At 39.7% G+C, this 17,801-nt stretch overlaps 1 protein-coding gene across 1 annotated transcript; it reads right to left on the bottom strand.

Annotated features, from left to right (window-relative positions):
• Nucleotides 1-10,300: 10,300 nt before the first annotated feature.
• Nucleotides 10,301-17,665, bottom strand: LOC118789163 (chromosome alignment-maintaining phosphoprotein 1-like). Its single transcript, XM_036545488.1, has 5 exons — nt 17,491-17,665; nt 16,824-17,019; nt 16,517-16,634; nt 15,778-15,847; nt 10,301-12,180 (listed from the first exon to the last, which is right to left on the bottom strand). The coding sequence occupies exons 1-5, from the start codon at nt 17,568-17,570 to the stop codon at nt 11,259-11,261; spliced, it is 1,386 nt and encodes a 461-aa protein (XP_036401381.1). The 5' UTR covers nt 17,571-17,665; the 3' UTR covers nt 10,301-11,258.
• Nucleotides 17,666-17,801: the final 136 nt, after the last annotated feature.

Genomic DNA, 17,801 nt, shown 5'->3' with positions numbered 1-17,801 from the left:
TCAAATTTACAGGGCTGATCACTCAAAATGGCCCTTGAAATGGCTTTTCAAAAGTAAAAAAAAAACTGCAAAACAGCCATAATCAAATTTTTGAAATTACAATGAAAAATGACATATTCATTTGGTTAACAGTTATAACACTAAGGGTATGCTACTGCTAGGTATACAAAGCCCTGCTGGTACAAAGGCATTCCCCAACACTCTCAGCCTCAGGCTACAGGGTTGGTGCATCAAAAGAAGCTCACTCCACAGAGCACTCAGATGAAAGGGAGATGAAGTATTAAGAAAGAATAGACCTGATTCTTTATTTCAAGATAAATAGTCTTGATTCACCAACTATAAGCACATACGGTGACATAACCAAACGCAAAATGTAATGTAAAATTTAAATCACACCTGTTGACTTTGCTCAGCAGCCTAAAGGTCTATGAGACAAAATTTCAAAAGTGACATTTTATACATTTCATAAAATGTTTTGGGTCTTCTTAACTCCACAGCACTATAGAATCAAAAGTGCAGCTGGGAGTGGCTATTTTTCCATGCATGTTTCACAAAATACCTTTATAAACTCAACAGTATAGGCATTCACTGACATATACACAGGCACGCACATGCAGCCAACACACTGCTGGAGTTATGGTAATGACTACAGCAAGGTGTGCCTACGCAGTGTTTAATGGAGGTGAGAGGCACAGGCCGAAGGCCTCGCCGTGTTATTCATAGCTCTCCTTCTGTACCAGAGCGGGACCTGCTAATGCACTGCACCTACATGCAGAAGGAAATGATTAGCCTGAATGAGCAACATGCTAATGATCCACACACATCTGGGCACATCTGGCCAGAGCGGCATGGACCAAAGCAGGGAAACACGGACTTTGCCGGTGTGATAGGACTTAAACAGTTATTTACCAAGTCGCACAAGTGTATTTTAAGCACTTGCAGAATGTGTATTTTTAATGAGTATTTGGAGTGCATATGTTGTGTATAAACATCCATTTTCTTTCCAGTTTATGAGTTTGTAAATGCCTGAGAATTGACTGGTGGAAATACTCTTGATCTTTCAAAGTTTTTACATCAAACTGAGACTTCACAGACATCATGGTCTTATACCTTCATTCTTTAAATAACTTAACAGATGGTTCCATATCCCATATTAAAAAATAAAATAATTCACACACACAACGCTACAGAGTGGAATGACTGTTGAGGATGGGGTCTAAATCAAGATAGTCACAGTGCCCTCTTCTGTTCAATATTTCTATTACAGTTCAGCAGATAATTTTAGGAGACAATTGAGCTAGAAAACTGAAAGTTACTGTATAAGAATCAAGATCAGACTTGATATATTAAGGTATGACATATCTGTACAATGTTTATTCAATACTGAGATACTGTACTGTTAAAAAATCTATATGGTTCTGAAAAACAATAAGGACAAAATCCATGCACACCTTGCCAATTTAAAATCTAAAATTTCAGAAGGTGGAAGGGTTGTTCTGCAACAGTTACAATTGCTGGTAAGTCTTTAAGAATACTATCATACTGTAAGCATTATAAACTTTTTTGATGCTTGTAGGATGCTAATGTAAAGTCAACCTTTTCCACTTTACTTCATGGGGACATTCCCCTTTGGGCTGATTGTCAATTCTACAGTACATATGACTTACAGTCTCCACGGAACATCAACTACACCTGAAATAGTAATGCTCCCTTCATTTCCGAAATACTGACTCTCATATTTCACAAGGACCACCCATTTAGGCTGTGCTCCATTTTATCCTATCACACTGCAAAAGTCTATTGGATCTGAACACTTATGTATTTGGATTTTCTACAGCACAGCCCTCACCTTATTGATCAACTGGCACAGCATTCATAGTGTATTTGACCAAAATATTAAGTTTGAAATATGACAGTTTCAGCTGAAACCCGGATTATGAAAGACCATGCTGTCTGCAGATGGTCATATGCAGGAGAACCACAGGGCGGCATTTGTCTGGAACTGTGCCGCTGACTAAGTGTGAGGTACTGTGACCTAAATGGTTAGTTGTAAGATAGAAGATGGTTGGCAGAGGTATTTTAACAAATGTGTATGTAATAGCGTATGAAGAACATATGATTTGTATGTGTGAATCCCTTCTGTACAATTGCATAGCATGTTAAATGCTGAAACCATTTTTATAGAGTGGTTCTTACTGTACATCAGTTCATTCACTATGTTTTATGCATATTGTTTCACTTAGTTTCATATAAAAATTTAGGAAAAGGCTTAGAGGTACACATTTGAAAGAAACGGTTTAATATATCAGTGCTTAAACACAGTTTAAGAGGCTTGAAAATTGTTGTAGCACAGTGCAAATTTTACCTCATGCTTTATTGTAATTTCTTACTTAATAAATAACAATAAGATATTAGCTACATACCTCCATAGCAGGTGGGTAAGCTGATAAGCAACTAGTGTCTGTTTGGCTGTCATTTTTATCCTCCAAAAAACAGAAGTTGTTCAACTTTTAGAGAACCAATGACAGTCAACAGTTTGCTCACAACAAACTGATCCAACAGCCGAGATCCCAACATAACACTGCCCCCTACCTGTGAAAGAGTCACTGTGTGTTACATGCATCGCAATGGATCATTAGAGTTACCTCACACTGTCCACATGTCTGTGAAGGAACATTATGAACGCCTGCTCCAGCTGTCTTGACAGTGATAGGTGGGGACTTTTTTGAAGAGACATTGGTTAATACAGGGACATGGTTCTCTCCCAGGGAGGAGTGTTTAGGGTCAGCTTGACCAGTGTCCACACAGCCACTTCATCCTCTTGCTGTCCTGGCTGGCAGTCTCAATCTGCATTGTCACACATTCAGGAAAGGGAGTCCTTTAAAGGTGTCATCAGTGCAACAGAGGGGAAATTAGTCAGACACACAATATGTGCACTCACAGGTATGGTATAGAGCAAAACATCACACTAATGACAAATGTCTTTTATAACCAAATGCTGAGCGACGCAAAGGTAGAAATGGTGTACCTGTCCTGTAGAGTGGGTGCAACAAAGCCAGTTTACTTTACTGGAGTTACTCTAGTAATAGTTTCAAAGTATTGAGTAATACATATCAAATCAAAACATTACGTACAACTTGTGACTGCAAGAGAACATTTTTAGTTTTTAGTCGTCCACTGTTGATGGCCGTTGTTACCGATTCAACATGTAGAATTGGTATTAGCCATTGGTGAAAGCATTTATCAAGAATATTGGTGAACCCTGACTGACTACACCATCACAGCACCTGGACCACCCATCAGGCATGTGTATCCCCAGCTTTGCAGAGCCAGCTTTAACACTCAAGATGGCAGCCCGCAGAGTCACTGCAACTTTGAGACTCTGTAAAACACCCTGCCTCCATGTCCATACGCTCATCAGTAATGCAAACACAAACAACGTCTCATCCTCAACGTCTCACTCTGCGCAGACGCATAAATCTTGGGAAACACCAGAGCGCTGGACCCCTGTCCCACGCGGATGCTGATCTCAGATCAGTGGGATCTCTTGGTGGACACTAGACCGTGGTCCACCGTGAAGGGAAACTCGGAGACAAAGAGACCGGGAAGGCCTTTGATTGCTGCTGAATTTCATCTCCATTCCCGGAGTATGCCCTCCTCTGGGACGCCATCTCTGTCTGCTCGGAGGCTGAGGTAAGACGAGGCCTGTCAGAAACAAAGCCCGAAATTTCGCTGAAATGTTGCGCTAAAAGGGTGGAAGAGAGAGGAATCAAAGCACTGCAGGATCAAAGAAAGCAACAATAAAGTCAACACTGTTGCCTTGGGACCAGCAGGAGATGCATATCATTTAAGATGTTCTTTGGTTCTTTCAGTTGTCAGAAAAATCATTGCTGTTAGTGGAATAAAAGGCGAGGAGCAGTGGGGTTAAAAAGGAGGGTCAGGATTTTACTGGTAAAGGAGACTGCCCCCTCATATTTAAAAAGAGACCACATGTCCACATGTCAGATGCAACACTGAAAAGACAGCCTCCAGTTTAAAGAGAAATGGGGAAAAAACACAATAATCCACTTGAAATCCTCTATGAGTAAATATTTGCATGAGGTTGTGTGTGTGTGTTTGAGGCTCAAACTTACAGAAATAACTGATGAATTATTTTATTTAAAAAACAGGAAATTTGCATACCTGGTCACTTAGCAATATTCATTTTGAAATATATCATTACTTTGATTGCCTGAATATATCATAATTATTCAAAAAGCATTACCGTAGATTAAATTACTGTGTGACTCAACCTAGCCAGTGTGATCTTGTTGTTTTTCTGCCCTGAGTTTCCTTCCCTTCCAGGTGTACCTCCTGAAGTCCTAAACAGTATACTTCACAACTTAGTTTGAGTGTAAATGCTCTCTGAGTGGATAAACCATCACAGCACAAGCAGGCATTGCTCCCCAAAGCAATCATTTCAATAAAGACTTCATAAAGACTGAATCGCCTTTGCATGTCAATCACTCCTTTTGATGACATCAGCAAGCGATCAGCTGGGGAGAGGTGTAGGCATGACCAATGTAATTGAACCACTATCCTTAGTTTGGAGGGACAAGTTTAGTTTTTAACTGATTTCTACCTTATCTGTTTGGCGATCAGTGATATTCAGGAAAATGTAACTTAAATGTATTAGTCAGTTTCCAAATTATGATACCGGTTAAACTGAACACCCCTTTTATTTCAACTGAATATGAGTTTGGTACTGAAAGTACAGATGAATCAGTTGGAAAGTCTGGACCTCCTACATATAGGCATATATGGGGATGCTGGGAAACCATCACAAACAAAACTGTGTTATTGAAGCCATATTTTACATTGGCTTACAATTGAAGAGAAAGACAAATTGCCATAAATGATTGAAACCTCTTAATGATATGAGGTTAAATGTTGGAAGGAACACCGAACGATTATTGAATTTACTGACCACGCTTCACAATCCCTTTGGGACTTGAGGTGCGTCTCGCATGAAAAGTATGTATAATAAGCTACAGTTTGTCGACTTGAAGAGAGCCCAGAATACAACAAAGAAAAGTAGGAGCGTTGATCAATCGCGGTTTCCCAAGGCGCTAATGAGGAGCTGATGTGACAGCGAACATGTTTCCGAGCGCCGTCTTGCGAAAGGTGCGCGTGATGATGAAACCTCGGCTGCCGCCCGCGAGGCGAGGATCGGCCCGTCGAGATATCCCCCAAATAACAACAAAGACACGTCAGCGAGCCGGATGAAAGCCCTGTCATGAACCATTTCACAGTGCCAACTGTGGAGAAATTCCCCAAACCCCTCTCACGGACTCATATCCCAGGAGGTCTCATCGGTTTGACCACGGTATAGTACTTTGGTAGTACAGTCGTGCTGAGGACGAACACTCAGCCTTCCTGTCAATACCAAGCAAGCCCCAACCCCTCTCTCTCATCGATCATTCAAAGCCGGCCCCTCATCTATAGTGCCAGTCAAAAGTTTGCACACACCTTTTTCTTTATTTTTACTTTTTTCCACATTTTAGAATAATGGTAAAGACAGCAAAACTATGAAATAACACAAATGGAATCATGCAGTGGCCAAAAAGGTGTTAAACAAATCAAAATCTTAGATTCTTCAATTCATTGGCATTAACTATTTATATTTGTTTAAGAAACAAGGTTCAAGCATTTAAGCATGTCTTTAGATCAAAATGTCTTTGAATGCATGTTTCCCATTATCTTAATCAGGTATGTCCAAACCTTTGACTGGCACTGTATAAAGCCTGAAAGTTTTTCTTTTTTCCTGTATCTGTTGTGGCTTGCAAGTGTCACGCTATTCATTTCTAATCTAGTGCAAGGACTATACAGGACATCCTCACCATCTGGAGAGGATATTTTCTTAAGACACCCAAGAATGGGGAAATCTGTACCACTAAGGACTTTTACACAGTCAATTTTCAGTATACAAAGTACAATAACCGATGCAAAAAGTTAATACTGCGTATTTAAAGAATAAAGCTGTATCTACCTAAAATAAAATTAATGTTGGACATCATAGTTTGGCATGCCACTCAAAACTGGAACATCTGAATCCTTGAAAAGCAAGGGACTCCAGTGTATGAAGTTCCTTATAGTATTTTGTACTCCTCTGTAGTATGAAATGCCATACAAAATATCACATTGAGAGCTTGTTATTGCAGTCTGAAATGTCCAGTGACGTTGAACTCACTAGCATGTAGCAGTGTCACGGAAGTGCAGGGGCGCTGGCATGGAGAAAGCATTCTTGCCATGATCGAAATGCACCAAAAGGGCACATACTCTCTAAACTAGTGAACAGTCCCAGATGGACGCTGCTGTCATTCTGGTGAGCAAAGCACTGAGTGAGTTGATTCAGTAAATATCCAGCAGCACAGTATTGTGAACATTAAACTAACAAATTTCACACACATATGCAGCCTCCTTCACTCAACAGCAAGTGATAAGACATTCATATAACTGGTACAAATGAGTTTTATAGGACCATCGTCTATCACGGATGCAGTTACTGCCGTCTTACCCCTCACCCTTTTCTTGACCATCAGTGCCCTCTAGTGGGTAATTGTGTACATACTCTGTGGTTCAGTTATATTTGTATTTAATTTCCTCAGAAGATTTAGATTATGCAATTAAAATTATGCTCTAATGTCAGTGTGTGTGATGCTATTCCAACACGTGGCTATGTAATATAATGACTGAATATATGAAAACTGTGTCTTTTTAAGAATCACTCAGATACAGTAATTACTGGCCAAGGATTATAAAAGATCAGTACAGCAACTGCAATGCTGAATTATGTCATATACTGTGTGCTCTTTGATTACATTCATCTCATTTAGGAATCAGATGATGACTTATTGTAGCCTATAACAGAAGAAATTGTAGGGAAATATAGCTTTCAGGGCAAAGTGTGTTCATATTTAGGTATGGTGCATGAATCCTCAACAGTTTAATGTACTGATTTGTGTTTAATAGTCAAATTAAGTCACTCTTTTGAATCCAGAAAGTCAAAAGCTTCTTAATTTCTGTCTAAATCATTAACAAACATTATTTATAAATACATGAAGTAATCCAATATGTCCATTTAAACATATGGAAGCTGTTACCATCTTCTTGCTATCCTACAGACATAAATTGTTTCAAAGTCATTTTAATATCAAAGTTCTTAAGTTCTTAACATTGTTACTAAAATTACTTGCAGGTGCAAATTCAAGTGTTTGGTCAAAATTGCATATGAGGAAAATGGGCAGTGATAAGTACAATACACAGGACGCCCAAAAGGGGAGATTACATTACAGAAGATTACACATTATAGCAATTTTGGATGATTGCACTGGCCTTTGATGCCTGTTAAAATGACTAACAAATGCTTTTCATTACAAAAGCCTGTGAAGTTGCCGTACTGATACAGTTGTCAGGTAGACAGTACATTAAGAATGAGCCGGAATGGCAGACGCACTTGATTACTGAAGGTTAGATATGGATCCTTTCTGGGCAACTATTTAACACGCTGCCCTCAATGAGCCTCTTCAGACAGATAATTTAACTGTGACTCCCAGTCAAAGTCTTTTGATTCATTCAACTGGTCATGTTTGATTCAGAGGTCTTGACCTTTGTTCAAAGCAAACACTGTATGCCTTTTTATACATTGAATGTTGTGAAATAGACAGAAGCTAGTGTAACTGAGGCTATGCTTAACAAGTGACTGTTACTCTGACTGTTATACATTGGGACTTGTCTTAAGCCTAGTACTGTTTGTATTTAACTTGAAAATAATGACCTGATCTTTATGGCCTCATGAATTAAATATACATAAATGTACAAGTAATGTACATAGTCCTTCAATTGTGTCCAGTGTCTGTTTGCTGGCATAGAAGTTCTTTGTTCAAGTAAGATGTCCAATTTAAAATAAAATACCTTTCCTTGGTTTTGAGTTTCCTTATTCATGAAATCTGAGTCTGCTACATCAAAAACACAGTCTAAAACCACCAAAGATCTAGCCTCTGGACTGACAAGAAAATAGCCTGCAAAAACAAAACTCCTCTCATTAGCTAAGAAGGCAAACATTTAGGGGAGCTCCCAAGAGAAAAGAAATGGAAACACACTTTTAGTGTCACAGAGAATATGATTGTGAGGGCTGTTTATTCTGGGTCAATGATTTCCCTGTTGGACAACTTCTTTCATGGTGACCTTTCCTTTCATACGCAGAAAGGCTACAGCAAGAAAAACTTTTCTGGAAATTCTTTTCTATTTTTCTGTTTTTCTTAAGCACTACAGGTAGAGAAGCATCTGACTGATGATCTTTAAATCATCATGTAAGCTTTCACATAACATCCATATTTTCATTTTAAATGTGTAAGAAACTGCTCTTTTATTCTTGATACCCATAATGCCTCATCTATCATAATTCTATAATACTATACTAGAGCTTCATAGATATGTTATGAGGCAAACTGTAGAGAACCAATTAATACCAGTGTCTGTAGCACCACCCAGAGGAAGAATGCCCACATTGCTATACTACAGATAACATGCTTACTTCAGGTGCCATATGCACATTCCAGCCATTACATGAAACATCTAATCTAGTGTCTGTTAGGAAACACTGCAAGCCTATATTACAGTGTCATGCTTCTGCATGAGCGTGGGTTTAACCTGCACTAAACTTTGTCCTTGCCTGTTTTAATTATACACAACTTAATTTGATATCAACCTCAAACTTACAAATGAGGGACCTGCATTTTATTTTCTCACAATAATGTAAAATAGTAAGAAAAAAATAGAATAGCACCATTGTAGACACCCTAACCACCACACATGCAGCTTTGTCATTCATTTCTGATCCATACATATTACTAAATTAAACCTTATGGTGTCACATCACAAAAGTACTTACTAAGGAAACTAAGGAGACTAGTTCAGTTCAGAAACACATGTGATTCACAGATCAGAGCACATGTGTCCAGGCAGATTTTACACTTACACTTCTACCCTATACTCAGGTCCCACTCTATTGCATACTCCTGCTCTGTGGCTGGTTTGTTTTAAGCATATATATACCCCCCAAATCTATCTTGAAGATCCCCCAAAGAACCTTCTTGCCCCTTGGGTTAGTATTCACCACACCCATATCTTTTGCTTATTTTCCCATTGTTTCGTGTTGTGTGCTTCTGTTTCCCTCAAATGCTTCACTGTTGAAAAAGCAATTTCCTTTTGTACCCATAAAGTCCTATCCTATCATAATCCATCTGCTGTATCACACAGCTGACATCTCTCCTATTCAACATTCACCTGCCCTGGAACTTTACCTCAGACTGTCATATTTTTGTCAGAATTTGTACATAAATTATTAATTTATGTCATATGCAAATCACAAAACCTGAGTGAAACACGTGTGCTCTGTATTGTGTTCTGTGGTGACTGATTTGAGACAGAATTCAACAAATTTCATATATTATTTCATAATCCTTTAATTAACCTAAACACACGTAATACAACAAAAGAGCACCAGTAAACTGATGGCAAAATGTAAAGTAAAAAAAACATACAACATAAAGGATACATACAAAAAAGTTAACTGCCTAGCTTTAAAATCAATGCATACATTTTTAGTCAGTACCATCATACTTCATCAATGGGAAACGGACCCACTTTCTCTGTAACAGAGACTAAAAGCTTATTTGCTGCAAAATCTTAACTTAAATGTAACCTTTGTTTTTCACATTCTTACAGTATATCCCATTTTCATGCATGCTACACAAATTCTCAACTTTGAAAACATTTATTGCTCACTACTTTAAAAAACAACACTTGAATGAGTTGTTCATACACAGTAGCGATATGCTTCGGGGGGGGGGGGGGGGACAGCCGTGCATCTAAACTTTTTCAGTAAAATCCAATCTTAGTTTTAGTCCTGGTCAAATTGCTCACTTTGTAACACCATGGTGTTACACTAAGGTCCTACTGAGTACCACACAGGTTAACCATGACACTAGTCTGAATCCCCCATACTCCAAAATCAACAGTAAAAACATACTTATGTTATGAAGTATGTACATAGCCAACTACTGTTGATATATGGATTGTAAAGTTTATCATTCCAAAATTATGATGCCATGAGAACATGCAGCAATGAGACCAAGGTCATGGTTGTTTGTTAGCATTCTTCTATATCATTTACAATGTTGAAAGATTCACATATCTTGGAAGCTGTCGCCAGAGACGAAGAGCGTGAGAAAGATGCTACAGGATCACTAAAGGCCCTGGCATGTTTATTTGGCTACACATCACACTCTGTAGCAACACCAACATTTGAAGATAAAATAAAATGAAGGCTTTTCCGACCCCTTGTCATCTCCATAGTACTTTACAAGCGCGACATGTAAAGGATAACGGAGATGACAGCATGTAGGCTTGACGCTTGTCATTTAAGATGCCTGTGACAATTCCTGGGCATCAGCTACAGGCATGACATGTTCATGTCTAAGGTGCTTGAAATGGCTTATGAAAAAATCCCTGTCTGATATTGATGAGAATTTCTTGGAATTGTCATTTGAATCCCCTCATATAGGACAGCCAGGGGTGCAATGTTCCATTGTCCATCAAGATGCAGGGGTGGGAAAATAGTCCCTAGTGTACATGGAGGTCTACGACTCAGAACGACCTACAGACTCTCACTCACTCTCAGCTACAGCTCTTCATCAGGCTTAAAAGCTGAAGCTGAAGTTCTGCTTGTGGGGTCTGTTTCTCTGATGCCCTCCTGAAAGAGAAAGGATACTAACTAATTACCAATTAAGAAAAATTCACCCCTAGGTAAGGGTGTTAGCTTTACAAATGACACAAACATTTACTTTCACAGTAAATACTATGGTTTTATGGGGCAGGGCTTTCTGAATGTGGGGTGTACAGTGTCATTTGATTTCATTCTACCTATCAATAGCAGTCAATATGATCAATAGTCAATACAATTATGATGCTTAATGATCCCACATGTATTTAAGCTATTCAGTAAAATCAGTGGGGCTGCATGACTTGGAGAACCACAAGTTTCCAGGCAGTAGTGTAACTAACACGAGAGAGCGACGTTCACAAGGCGAAGGCACAGGGTCGCTCTCGTGCTCTTCTGACCGGGACGACACAGCGTGGGCGCACATCGGCGACGCACCGCTGGCTAGCCCCCGCGGCTCACAGAGGACGACGAGTCGAGCTAAAACGCTAAAACGTCAGTCGTGTTCATCGCTGTCGGACGTCCCCTCCCCCCACTTGGCGTTGCAGTTGTTGAGGTGGCGGCGGACGCCGCGGAGGTGGTTGGTCCTGAAGCAGCAGAAGGGGCACTGGTAGATCCCCTGCCTGTGGTAGACGCTGACGTGGCTGAGCAGCATGCTCTCCAGCAGGAAGGACTTGCCGCACTCTTTGCAGGAGAAGGACTTGGGGATGTTGTGCTTCTTGGTGACGTGGTTGAACATGAAGCCCTTCATCTTGCCGCGCCAGTTGCAGATGTTGCAGTAGTAGCGCGGGCCGATGCGGCGGATGTACTTGGACAGGTGCGCCTCCTCGGCCTTGCCCGCCTCCCGCTTGCCGGGGGGGTAGTCGGGGAAGTCCTCGCCGTCGAGTGGCTGCTCCTCGTCGCTGCCTGCCTCCTTCTTCCCCTCCGGAAGCTGACCGGGGGAGCTGGAATGGCGGGAGTCCTCGTCGTTGAGCTCCTCGTCCTCGTTCTTGACGGCGTTCAGAGACGTTAACTTACCGGGCCCTTCGACGTCGGTGTCATTGTCATTATCTGGGACGTCCTTGCTATCGTTGCTGTCACTAAGGTAGTCTTTCGGCTCTCCGTTCGCGTGACCCTTGTTTTTTTCCGAGAAAGAGTGGCTGATGATGACGTGGTCGTACACGCGAACGTACGTCTTCGCCGTGAAGAAGCACCTCTGGCAGTGGAACAGCTTGGCACTCTTCTGGTAGAATATGATCTTTCCCAGGCGTCCAATGTCCATCTCCTCACAGTGGAAAGGGTGGCAGGTGCCCACGTGGATTCGAAAGGTCCCGTTACTTTTGCACTGGTACCTGCAGAAGGCGCACTGTAGATGCCTGTGTTGCCACTTGTAATCCATCACTTTCCTTTTACTCGACGATGACCCTTCTGCTTCACAACTGAAAGAACACAAGAGATTATGCTGACTGACAAATAAGCCATATGAAAGACAATATGTGTTTTTATTTTTCTATAAATAAATATTGTAATTTATTGACAATGTCATAGATGGCAGTGCATGTATTTAATGACTTCCCACAGTTTTCAAGATTATCTAGATTCAGATTAGCACAAATTAATTTGTGGGGATGCTGGGATGGTGTTGTGTGTTCACTCCCTGATCTGGTGGTGCTGTTAACCCATCTGTCAATGTTGCTTGTATAACTTGTATGGATACACTTCTGTGCTCTTGTGCTGGAACAGAAGCACCTGCCAAAGGTATGTAATGTAATAATTCATATTTATTATATTTAATAGTTAATATTGACGTAAAGTGAATATGAATGTATTAAAGGCCAGAGACCTGCAGGCATTATGGTATCATTTCAATTACCAACTGAAGTACACCTTGAACACCAGGTGAGGTGACTTCCAATTCAAGTGATTGCATGAAAGCATACAGATACTGTCAGCTGTTGACAACTGGAACATTTCAGGTCTGAATTACCGACCTCAAAAATACAGCAGCTCTACATACAACAAGCACAACATCTGACGAGCTAGGTAAATTTACAAACCATATACCATCTAGAAAGCTTTACTGTTTTTTTTTATTATCATCATTTATACAACCACTCATACATGCAGGAATAAACGTATGATTACGAACGCTAGCAGGCAAGCTTAGATTCTGCAAGATTGCTGGACATTTTTCTCATTTCTGTTACAACTACCTAGCCAAACTGAAGTCGGACTTCCAGGCTGATGCTGTGTAATTCTTAAGGTAGCTGTACCAGCATGCGGCATATGGTTATGTAGCCTATAATCAGGATTGCTCCCCTGTTGGCAATAGCGCTTAATATATCTAAATGTTAAAAATGTTAGAACATTGCTTTTCTCATTTATTCTCGGTCAAAATGACACAGGGACTCGGAGACTCCGAGTTATCCCTGCTGTTTGGGAAGCTATCGTGCAAATTCATTGCTACAAGATATTCGTGCTTAAGGCTAAACACCCAGGACAGTACCACGCAAACCAGTACCTGAACTGGTCTAGGCTGCATGTTTGGATCGCAAAGAGACAACAACGCGATTGCAACCTATTCACAATTTCGAACTCCAGGTAACTAGCCATCCAGCTGGGTAACAGCAAGCGAAGAGATGCCAGGAAAACATGACAAATACACAACCTATACTAGCTACCTGAGAATGAGCCTTGTGTAGGCTCCTCACTCGTGAAAGCATAGGCTAGCTAACATTAGCTAGCTCCCTCAGATTGGCTATGGACCTTACCGGCAAGCTAACTAAGCAACTATCCAGCCAAATATACCAACTCAGGTGTGTTCTCCTCAGGCGGCTTTAGCTCCATACTGTATATCACGTAGTTAGCTAGTTACGCAGCTTGCTACACTGAGAAACAATATTGTTTTTATACATGTAAGCTAGCTAGGTAGCAAGCTACCTCCTCCGTAGCAAACCAAGCACCGGAGACAGAGTAAAACAAATGCTTTTAGAAGTGTTATCTTCAGTTATCTACAATACCTACCCTTACTTTATGTCTCCACCACCCGATGTCGTTGGATTTTTCAGGTTGTTGGCATGCAACCGCGAATTAAACCTGACTCATTTTAATGCACGCAGAAAAGCAACATATGAAAAACATTTTAGCCTCTTGTACACAATAGGTGGTCTTTGCGTCATGACGACGAGACGTCAGCCAATCGAAGACTATGTAGTATACACGTGACAGGAAGTTGTACCTCCACAACAGATAAATGGGACTGAGGTCCTGAGAGACGCTTCCCAAAACTCCTCTCTCGATAGTTAGTTCAGGGTTTTTCGAAAGCTTCTGGTCTCAGCTTAAACTTACGATAATGTGGACTAATGGCCATAAAAGAATGTTATGCTCCCTCTTTATGTGATATCCCTGTGAGGGATCAGGTAACATACCTGCTGGGAGCAATTATCACCAAAGAACAAAACACAAGGTGTCCATTAAATTTTAACCCAATCATTGAAAAAAACAAAATAAATTAAATTCATGGTTACAAAGAGACTCCTTGAGAGGGAGAATCTTACTCTCAAAAGCTGAGGGCATATCCACTTGCTAATGTGGCTCTCTCTTTGAATGTTGATAGCGTATTATCCAAAAGATTTGACAATATGTTGTTTAATTTTGTGTGGAAAAACAAAATTCACTTTGTAAAAAAATCAGTAATAAAGTAATAAAGATAAAAAAAACCATCTGTATGCAATTTTATTCCAAATTATGGGTTTTTCAAAGTTGGTGGCTTGGAGTTTCTATTACTGTGCAATATTAGTAAAATCCCAATCAAACTGTCAAACTGTCACTGCCATAAGCAGATGGTTTTGGCTTGGTCTCTCATATTTAAACATAACTTCTCACCACATAGGTATTACATTTGGAACAATAAGGACATTATCTACAAAAATAAGTTTATTTTTTGAAAACTGGTTCAAAAATAATATCATACTTGGTGGTCAACTATTTGACTCAAATGGTAGGCTATACGACTACTCAGATTTTTTGAGGAACTATAAAATTCCCATAAGAATTATGGGATATGCAGTCATTTTCAATGCAATTCCTTCTGGAATCATGGTGCTGCTGGGGGTATTAATTTCTCATGGTTCACACTGTCAGTTTATCTGATACTGCTGTGGGTGGTGTGTGCTTCTCAGCAGAGCATCAGAATAATAATAGAACAACTAGAGCTTTATTCCAAAAAGACACTGTTAATATTCCTTACATAATCCCATTTTGGAATGGCATAATAGAGAATGTGCCTTTGAGAAAAGTGTGGTCCTTGCCTCTCAAGTACTTTCTGATAAAGTGAGAGAAGATTCGTTTAAATTAATTCACAGGTTTTACCCAGCAAAATCTTTCCTTAAGAGATATAAACGGGACATTGAGTCTGACCGCTCATTTTGTAATAATTCAGATGAAAATGTTTCACATCTGATTTGGAATTGTTCTCATACAGAGAAATTTTGGTCAGACATTCTAGAGTTCATCTATACATATATCATTGCAGATTTTTCCTTTTGTTTTAAAGATGTTTTTTGGGGGTATTTGATTTTAAGATGGGAAATGAAGGTAAATATTTTATAATAAATCTTTTATTTTTACTTGTTAAATGCCACATCCACAAATGCAAATTCAATTATTCTAAACCATTCTTTCCTGTTTTTAAGAATGAACTCAGTGAATATGTGGATACCATAAAATACTCAAAGAACCCTAAAGCTATGACGACTGTGCCATTATATGCAACCTTTGTGACCTCGCAGGACTAATATTAGAGCATCTTTGACTGAAGGTGGTGCCTTGACTTAGTCTTTTAAATACAGAGCCTTGTTGTCCTTGGTTATTTTTCTCCCTCTTCGTCTGTACTCCTGGGCCTTGTGTTGTTGCTGTTGTATTTTGTGTGTCTTTGTGTATCTTATATGTATATGCCATTTCCTTTCAATAATAAATAAATAAATTAATTAATGGGACTGAGGTAATTTTACACATAGATATAGAAACGTAGATACCTGATTCGCCGCTGCTGTATGTCGCCGCTATGCGTCTGCGCGTCCACCATATTGGAGCGGTCAAGATCCGCTAGTAAACAAATACAATGTGTATTGAGAGATGCAGACTTCTCTACAAAATCTACTGTAACTCGCTTAATTCTGAACCGATTTTCATGAAATTTGGTTTGTTATAAATGTGAGAAATTGAGCATTTTACTGGTTACTTATTGGAGTTAAATTCAGTTACTGGGAACGGATCTAATCAGCTCTATGCCAAAACATTAACCTTCTGAATAGCCACAACTTCCTCTGGGACATGCAGGCTTCCATCTATGAATAGGCAACATCAAGTGTAAATTATTTAGAATTTCAGCTGTTGTGTAGCTTTGTGAGATTTCTATATTTATTATATTTTTATAAAGCTGTCTGGTTGCTTGTTATTGTACTAATAAAAAATCAATTCATTAATAAAATAAACAAGACTATTTTTGTTCCCCAGACTCCAGTTAAGGGAAGAACATCCATTCAGTTCATCTGTACACCCGAGACACATATGATAAGTCCACTTCTGCAGGCTGGACAGTCGCCATTACACAAACAATGTCACAGATATTGTTAATCTCAAATATTTTATTTTCATCTTCATTAATTCATTTTAGACACTGACACATACAATACTATAAAATATAATATAATAATATAATACAATATTACAATACAAAACTATAATATAATATAATAATACAATACTACATACAATGTAGTACCGAGGTTGATGAGTTCAGCGGTTCAGGAGATTCACACACATGTACAGGATCATCACTTGCCTGACCAGCTTGTGTTGATGTCCTAGTTGACCTGGCTTTATTGGGCACCTTCAAATTAAGTAAGAAATCAAAATTACAAAAATCTAGACGGGACGTTTACTTTCAATGTCAGGCTTAGTGGTAATTCCAGTTATGTTAGCAAGAGATCATTTGTATGCTCATCACTCCAATCAGTTTCCACTATAAACACTGTTTACCACAAAGAACACTATAATCTTATGACTTAAATACACTAACCTTGTTCAGATGGTCTGGAAAGGATGCAAACACTGAAGGGATCACACATTCCTTCACACGCACAATTTGCCCAGTTCTGTCTAAATCATCTGCCTTGAAATGACAGCTACAGAGAACTGCAGCATCACTAGGCTCAAAATCCTTCCGTCTGACAGCTATGGCCCAAGCTTTCCTTAGTCCAGGATCTTTGGGGAACCTTTGACAAAAACAAGGCCATCTCAAAACTACTTCTGGCATGTAGCTGAATGGTGCTGCCAGTGCATTAAACTAGCAGCATATATGTGGTTTACTAGAGGTGCGTTCAAATTAGCAAACGTTTGCGAACATTTTCAAACAGTTTTCCGTTTGCTTTGAGTTCACTGCGAACGTTAATTTAGGCTAGATAGCGTGTATAATCTCATGAGCACAAACACATTCCAGCTAATAATGTAAGTATAATTTATTATATCATACATATAATACATTATACAAAGAATGAGGTCACTGTTAAGTAAATATCACGTTTACCCCTAGTCACGTAGTGCTTTAACAATTATTCAGTAACCTTATGTTTACGTTAGGCAGTCATCATCACGACGGTGTCAGGTCATTTTCAGGATAGTCTGACTCGATATTTCACGTTCACTAACTTACATAATAGTAATCACAATAAACAATTGCCACTTACTTGTGAAACGTTATCCCGCGGTGCTTGTTTTGAATGTTTCGTCTGTTCGTACAGCCAAATGCCGCACATGCCTGCGGCATTTTTCCAAGCGGTCTACTCTCCACGACTCTTCACTGTTCACCGCCCCAATATGGCGACCACGCAGACGCACGTCAAATCGCAAACGCGGTATCTACGTTTCTGTATCTATGATTTTACAGCCTCGTAGTTGGAGTGCGGTGGTGTGTTCGAAGTTCGATGACTTGCGACTTGAAGCCCCGTACACACGTACACGGGTATTTTCTAAAACGTAGCTTTTTTCTATGCGCTTT

This window comes from Megalops cyprinoides, chromosome 14 (assembly GCF_013368585.1).
Source record: "Megalops cyprinoides isolate fMegCyp1 chromosome 14, fMegCyp1.pri, whole genome shotgun sequence".
NCBI lineage: Eukaryota > Metazoa > Chordata > Actinopteri > Elopiformes > Megalopidae > Megalops > Megalops cyprinoides.
The sequence above is the reverse complement of the archived record's forward strand: the minus strand, read 5'-3'. Positions and strand labels throughout refer to the sequence as shown.

Coding starts and splice junctions, on each gene's coding strand:
- LOC118789163 (XM_036545488.1), bottom strand. CDS start 17,570: ATGCCGCAGGCATGTGCGGCATTTGGCTGTACGAACAGACGAAACATT. Junction 15,848..16,516: donor ATCAACCTCGGTACTACATT/GTATGTAGTATT, acceptor TTTGTTTACTAG/CGGATCTTGACCGCTCCAAT. Junction 12,181..15,777: donor ATACAGCAGCGGCGAATCAG/GTATCTACGTTT, acceptor GTGTTCTTTCAG/TTGTGAAGCAGAAGGGTCAT.